This window comes from Geospiza fortis, unplaced genomic scaffold (assembly GCF_000277835.1).
Source record: "Geospiza fortis unplaced genomic scaffold, GeoFor_1.0 scaffold450, whole genome shotgun sequence".
Classification (NCBI taxonomy): Eukaryota; Metazoa; Chordata; class Aves; order Passeriformes; family Thraupidae; genus Geospiza; species Geospiza fortis.
In genome coordinates, this window is record NW_005054416.1 from 1,242,465 (window position 1) to 1,249,787 (window position 7,323).

Consider the following 7,323-nt stretch of genomic DNA (forward strand, 5'->3'; position numbering starts at 1 on the left):
TAATTCTCATAGAGAAACCCCAAAAATAAAGGCTATGGGCTCGAAGTAGGTGGGAGGGGCCGGCGATGTTCTGCTTTAAATTAAAACACATTGGGAAAAATCCATCTGTGGAACAGCTCATTTCCTCTCCCGGACTGGCTTCTGTGTGATCGGCTGCGATTCCAGCTGTTCGCGTGGCATTTCCAGCCTGTGGGACTCCAGTGGAATGCCAGGTGCTGAGCACGAGAAAACAAAATGGGAAATCTCTCTGGATCAGGCAGTGTCCCAAAGGTCTGGCAGGGCCCAGCATTCCTGGTTGGAATTTGGGGATCCCAGCACAGCCCCTCCGTAGTGTCCCTGTGAACCTGGCACTGCCCAGCATCCCTGGCAGGGGTTGGGGGTTCCAGCACAGCCCCCCCAGCACACCCCACTGCTTCCTCAAGTCCCCTTTAACCAGGATCCTTTTTTGGGGTGGGAGCACCCAAACCCAGCAGAATTGGCTTTAACCAACTTTGGGGGATCTCCCCTCTCCCCTCCTCACCGAGTTCCTGCTGCCAAAACCCAGCCTGAGGCTCAGCTCCCCATCCCCTCAATCTCTCCAAGGAATTGCACTTGGATTTCCCAATCCAGCTGGGCAGCGATGCTGCTCTCCTCACTGTGTATCTTAACTGTAGTAATTGCTTAAGAAATAATTAAAATAAATTCAAAGAATGAAGAGACAATAAAGAACTGCCAGCTCCAACCAAGAGGTGCTCAAGCCCCTTCTCAATGATCTGCTTTAATTAATCAATGCAAATGAACCAATTAAGATCACATCAAGATCACATTATTCTTTTAATCAAGTTCTAGAGAAAAACTGCAGAATAGGAAAGAACCTTTTTAACCCCAAAACTCTTGTAGGAGATCCACAGGGCAGGGCTGCACGGCACCCCAAACAGGAGAACTGGGAGCAAAGACAAACCCAGACTGAGATTCCTGGGAGATTGGTGCAGCTTCTGCCACTCAGAACATTCCTTGGTCTGAACACACACCTGTGAATCCCAGGAACCTGGGACATCATCAAGAGCCTTTTTATTAAAAGCAGATTTCCATGGAGAATTAACAGAATACAGAAAATTAAATGCAAAGGAACAGCTCCCCCAGCCCAGCAGGCTGCAGCATCCAAAAGAAAATGAACAGAAAGATGATGGATTGGGACCATCACCAATCCCAAATCCCTGCAATATCACTCTGCTTTGGTTTATAAATCACCGCTTCTCTTCGTGGACAAACCCTTCAGCTTTGCTCCCAATTTGCAAAGTTCCCAACTGTGGCCACCAAGATTCTGCTGCACCACAGTGGGATCCAGGGAAACACGCAGGGTCTGGTGCTCTGGGAATGTTGCTGAGGAAGCACACGGCCCTCACCTGTGCCTGCAGCCCGAGGGAGATCTCTTCCCAACAGCTGTGGCTGAGCTTGGCATGTCCCGACGCTTCCCAGGCTGACACGGCACAGCTTCCTCCAGCCGCTGCCTTGGGAAGTATCCCTAAGGTGCCACCAGGAAAGGAGCCTCTTACAGACACAGAGTCTTGGGATTCAGGGGAAGAAAAGGAGTTTTCAGTCTTTAGCATCTCCCACTCCGTCGGCATTGATAGCAAACATGGCTTCAGCCTCAGGAAGACACGGAGAGTCATAGATTTTACAGATCCTGGTCTCACCTCGGCCTTTCCGCAGGTACAGCCTGGCAGGGAGAGGGAAGGAAACAGGTCAGGATGGACTCCCAGAAAATCATCCTAACCCAGAAAGGAGTAAACAGAGCTGTAGGAACTGCCCGAGACGTTCATTTCCCTGCGGACTGAAGGCCCAGAGTGGCGATGAACTGAAGCACAGGCTGGGCCTGCCATGGACAGACTGGAAACCCCCAGAAGTAAAAGCTACTCGGCCAATTCCATAAAACACTCTCAGCCCAGGCTCCTGGGATATGACCATCTCTTTTCTCACCTGGTGGTGGAAGCATGAGCAATGATATTGCCTCCGATGGGCTTTTTGGGATCTGCAGCGAACATGGCAGCTCCATCTACCTGTGCCACCACCTGGTTTGTGATGACGACGGCCACACCAAACTGCAGGAGAAACAACCCAAACCCAATTATTTCCCACAATCAGAAGAGAAAAGCAGGGAAAAGGACACAGGGGCACTCCTGGTGCCCATAAGTGTGGGATCCAGCCTCTCCAAACCAATGGGAGCAGAGGTGGAGACAAAGCCCTTGGGACATTTTCTCCCTCAGCAGTGGGAGAAGCCTTGGATGGATGAACTGACCAAACCCCCCCCCCCCCCCCCCCTCCCCCCTCCTCCGCCCCGCCCCACAGGAGGTAGAGCTGGGAAGGAGGGAGAAGTGGGGGTAAGCTGTTTTTTTAAGAGCTTATTTTACTTCTCATTATCCTGCTCTGATTTTGTTAGTAATGATGTCACTTCAAATCTCTAAGGTGAGCCTGTTTTTCCCTTGCTGCTAATTGAGGAGTGTTTTCCCCCGGTCCTTATACCTCAGCTCACAAACCCTTCATTACATTTTCTCTCCTCTGTCCAGCTGTAGAGGAGGGTGAGTGAGCAGATTTCGTGGGTGCCTGGTGTTTGGCCAGCATCAGCCCACGCCATAAAGCCCAGTGGATGCTCACCTCGTCGGCCAGGCGCAGCAGCATCCGCAGGAACCTGGCCAGGTGCATCTGCCTGGCGGAGAGCTCACCCCTTCCCGAGTAATCCGTGCGGTACAGGGCCGTGGCGCTGTCCACAATCAGCAGCGCATACCTGGAAAGGGCAGGCAGGGCTCTAAGTCCTGGTTCCAATCCCAAGCTGCCTGCACAGCTCTCCTGGCAGCTTGGAAATCATCAGCACTGTTTCTAACCACAGCTCTAAACTGAGCTTCCAACTTGCTCCCTTAGGCTGGCACTGAGGAACCATGAATTCCCTGTGTTTGTGCAGCCACATCAGCTGGAGCCAGTTGCTGGCACCCAGAATTCCAGCAGCAAGATGTGCTGCTGACAGCTGACTGCCCATGGAGCAAAGGCTAACCCCATGTGGGAACAAAATCCATGAAATCAGTGTAATTACCGTGACTCAGCCATCATGGCCGAGGCCTGGTACAGCAGCTGGGTCTGGTGGTCGGTGTTAAAGCCCCGAGCATAGGCCACATTGTCCAGGACATCACTGCCAGACAGGCCATACCTGCAAAAACAGGGAAAATAAAGGGATGAACCTTCAGTGACAACTTCATCCATAGCAGTTAGCTAGGAGCTTTGCAAAAAGACTGGAAGAAAAACTCACATCCCTGGCAGAGATAAAAACAGATGGAAAAAATGCAACCTGTGGTGATGAAAAGAGAACAGAATGATTGGAACAATTTGAAATGGGTAAGAGGAAATGGCCTCATGTGATACCAGGGGAGGTTTAGGCTGAACACTGGGAAGTCTCTTAGAGGAAAGGCTGTCCAGCCCTGGCAGTGGAGGCTCCATCCCTGGAGGAATCTAAAGCCATGTGGATGTGGTACTTGGGGACATGGGACAGTGGTGGCCTCAGAAGCACCAGGGAATGGTTGGGCACGGGGATCTCCCAGGGCTCCTCCAATCTGAACAATTCCCTGATTCCAAGGACACTCTGTACATGGCCAGCACAGACACACCTGTGCCTGCTCCAAACATCACTTCACTTCCTCTCCTTTGCTTAGCTGCTAAATATTCCCTGGTGACAGGGAACATGGGAGCAGTCCTTCCTGCAGGAGAAGCCAGCAGGATTAGATCAAATTCCCTTCAGAAAGAGCAAACAGAACCCAGCCAGTCCTGTCCCAGCTGCTTGGGAAGCTCTCAGTCCCTTCCAGTAGCAAAAGGCAGGGAAACCATCTCATGCCAAGGGACAATGACATGAGAGCTCTGGGGAGAGAGCAGCAGGGAAAGAAGAGGAATGGCAACACTAGAGCTTTCCCAAAAGGAACACCTGCCAAATCAACCTCCAGGACCTGTGGAAAACATTTTCTAACTGAGTTGTGAGTCCATCTATTCCTGTCTCCCACTCACTGACCTTTCAGCCACAGCCAGGAGCCGCTCTGGACGGAAGGTCCCCTCCGTGTCGATGTACATGGCTTTTCCCTCGCCACCGCCACGGTCTATGGGGAGCTAAAGGAGAAGGAAAGGAATGAACAGGGAATAAAGCATCCATAAATACAGCAGATATTGCCACATGCCCTCACTGAGCAACACAACAAATAACATCCTAAGTTATTGTGGTGAAAGTCCCATTTAGCTGGGAAAAGTGAAAGATCCTTGGTCCTCATTGCTGCTGACACCTTCCTTTTGTAGTCCCTGTCACCCTGGAGTGCCAGCACAAGGGGAATGGCTTCCCACTAACACAGGGCAGGGATAAATGAGATATTGGGAAAAAATTCTTCCCTGGGAGGGTGCTGAGCCCCTGGCACAGGTTGCCCAGAGGAGCTGTGGCTGCCCCTGGATCCCTGGAAGTGCCCAAGGCCAGCTTGGATGGGGCTTGGAGCAAGCTGGGATAGTGGAAGGTGTCCCTGCCCATGAAACTGGATGGGCTTTAAGGTCCCTTCCCACCCAAACCATTCCAGCATTCCATGACAAGATGAAAGGTGCTGAGCTTTGAGCTGGGAAGTTCAAGGAGTTAACTCAATGATCAAATTAAGTCCAAGCCTCTAATATTTTAGGGAATAGAAACCTCTAGACAGTAATAAACACTTAGAAAGTCAAAGGAAGTGCCCACATTAGCAAATATCCCAAGGCTGTGGGGTCTGAATATTGGATTGTAATGAGGTGAACCCCCCACCTGACAGGTGACAGCCAGGGTGTGACACAGCTGCGTCTTCCCAGTACGGAATTCCCCAAATAATTCTGTTATGGACCCTGTTTCTATTCCTCCTGAAGGGAAAATAACAATAATAATTATTAATAAAAATCAAAAGGTCACATGTTACATGTATGATCTATGTATCTATCTCGCATATAATATATTACATTTACAGAGACACAGTAAAACACTGAATTTGGCTGAAAATTTCAAAGCTAAGAGGGAAAATTGCTTGCCATCATGAGGTTTGTTCATGCTGTGGTTAAGAAGTTCATGGGTGTCTTTGAAGATGCTGAAGAGCTGAAATTACTTGTTTTAATTTTTGGATTACCAGAGGAATGGGGAGATGGTGATACCTGGTTTTGTTTTCCCTAAACACATCACGGACTTAAATAAATCAGAAACATCCAAAAATGGACAGCTCTGGGTCTTGCATCATGACTAAAAAGGACTAAAAACTATTTCTGCAGCTTCTAAAACAAAAGCAATTATTCAAGAGCAGTCCTAGAGGTTTTTCATCCAACCAGGACTTGCCTTACATGGTTCATGGGAAAACCCCATCCCAATAAGTGAGGTTAAGCAGGAAGGAGAAATAATAAAATGCTGACCTTGGAGCAGCTTATCCAGCTCTTTGGAGCCAGTGGTGATCTGGATGATCTCCGACCGCCGCTGGTGGAATTCTGTGGCTGTGGTGAAGCCCATGGGAACCAGTTTGGCTGCCTCAGCCTGAGGGAAAAGCCAGTTGAGCAGTGCCAGAGGAGTTAATGCCATTCATTAATCCCCCAATAATTAATATTCCCTGCCTGTGGAGAGGTGCCTGTATCATTCCATGCACATTTCATAGACCTTGCACTAGTTGGTACCTCTGAATAGAGCTGTAATTCTGCTCCAAGAAAAAGCACCAGCATCCCTTTTGTGTGTTTTATGGAAATATTCTCCCCTTGTCCCCCTCCTGTTCAGCTCAGTCCTGCCCTGATGCGTTTTGCCTTTTCCCATCACAAGTCATGTCACACCTCTAATCACCCTTACTGCCCTTTGGACACCTTCCAAATTCATCACAACACTTTCAGCCAGCAGAAATAAACATGTGGAATATCTTGAGTTAAAGTTCCAGGGCATCCTTACCAAGATTTTGTCAGCTTTGGCTTCGCTGATGCCTTTAATGTTCAGCAGCTCCTTCTTTGGCGCATAAGCCACGGCCTCCACTGTGTGAAATCCAGCTTCTTCCAGCTTCTTCACATCATTGGCATTTATGCCACATTGCTGGGAGAGAGGGGGGGGGGAGGGAGAGAGGAAAAATTACACCTGTTGGTATTTTTGGGTATTTCTGAGTTTTTTGTTTGGTTGGTTTTTTTAACAGAACACAAGTAAGAATTTAGTAACAGAGTTTTCAGTTTCACCTTGCTTTTAAAGAAAAAGGTTCAAGCTGGATATTAGTAAGGAATTCGTCCCTGTGGAGGTGGCGAGGCCCTGGTGGAGAGCCAGGAAATGCTCAAGTCCAGGATGGATAGGGCTGGAAGCAACCTGGGATAGTGAAAGGCGACCCTGCCCATGGCAGGGGATGAGCTTTTAAAGTTCCTTCCAACCCAAACCATCACAGGATTCCATTCTAGGAAAAAGATCAGCGAGTTCATCTATGGAAAACTTCCTCCAGAGGTAACTCCTCACCTACCTCCAACCTGGATATGAGCTGTGGCCCAAAGCTCTCCTCCTCTGCTGAGGCGTCTGCACTGGTCTCGAGCTGCATCTGCATGGCCATGGCAGCGAGGGACCAGGACAGCCCCTGGAAGGAACCAGACATTTCAGTGTTCCCTTTTAGCAGTAAGTTATGTGGTCACATAAATCAGAATCATGGAGTTCTTAAAGCTGGAAAAGTCGTCTGAAATGGCTCCTGATGTTAGGCCTGGGCTGTGCCCCAGAGCTTGCCCTCGGGGCTGCCAAAACACCTTGGAAAGGGCTGGAAGACCCTGCAGAGGATCTGCACCACGCCTGGGATTGCTGAGGAGGATAGCAGGCAGGAGCTGTCATGGGAAACTGAAGGATACAAGAGAATACACATACCTGGGATATAACACACAATTTGAGTATAATAATGACAGGACAAGTGGGAATGGATTCCAAGTGACAGAGGGGAAATTTACGTTGAACACTGGGAAAAAATTCTTCCCTGTGAGGGTGCTGAAGCTTTGGCACAGAAAAGCTGCGGCTGTCCCTGGAAGTGACCAAGGCCAGGTTGGACGGGGCTTGGAGCAAGCTGGGATAGCGGAAGGTGTCGCTATCCATGGCAGAGGGTGGAATTTCATGGCCATTTTGGCATTCCACGATCCCAACTTTCCCGGGGGCCCGGGCAGCAGCACCTCCCAGGTACCGCCCGCCAGCGATCTGGAGCTCGCCGGACTCCCCACGCCGCGTCCCGTCACTGCGCTCAAGCCCAGCCCTTTGTTTAACGCCCCCCATGGCTGCCCACAGCTGACGGCCTGCCCACCGCCCGCCGCCAACGCCCTCAGGCT

The 7,323-nt window shown here is 50.0% G+C and overlaps 1 protein-coding gene across 2 annotated transcripts; it reads right to left on the reverse strand.

The window, feature by feature from the left end:
* Window positions 1–716: 716 nt before the first annotated feature.
* RAD51 (RAD51 recombinase) lies at window positions 717–6,596 on the reverse strand. 2 transcript variants are annotated; one of them, XM_005426476.2, is made up of 9 exons: window positions 6,486–6,596; window positions 5,939–6,076; window positions 5,422–5,539; window positions 4,793–4,884; window positions 4,031–4,125; window positions 3,068–3,181; window positions 2,635–2,764; window positions 1,960–2,081; window positions 717–1,699 (listed from the first exon to the last, which is right to left on the reverse strand). In XM_005426476.2, the coding sequence occupies exons 1-9, from the start codon at window positions 6,570–6,572 to the stop codon at window positions 1,576–1,578; spliced, it is 1,020 nt and encodes a 339-aa protein (XP_005426533.1). In that variant the 5' UTR covers window positions 6,573–6,596; the 3' UTR covers window positions 717–1,575. The 2 variants fall into 2 exon arrangements, with proteins under 2 accessions (XP_005426533.1, XP_014164757.1); XM_014309282.2 differs by lacking the exon at window positions 1,960–2,081.
* Between the last annotated feature and the right edge of the window lie 727 nt (window positions 6,597–7,323).

Bases quoted from the DNA above. Each gene is read 5' to 3' on its own strand.
- RAD51 (XM_005426476.2), bottom strand. From the start codon at position 6,572: ATGGCCATGCAGATGCAGCTCGAGACCAGTGCAGACGCCTCAGCAGAG. The intron at 6,077-6,485 runs GTAGGTGAGGAG...CCTCTCTCCCAG, and splicing joins AGCTCATATCCAGGTTGGAG to CAATGTGGCATAAATGCCAA. The intron at 5,540-5,938 runs GTAAGGATGCCC...CTTTTCCCTCAG, and splicing joins CCAAAGCTGACAAAATCTTG to GCTGAGGCAGCCAAACTGGT.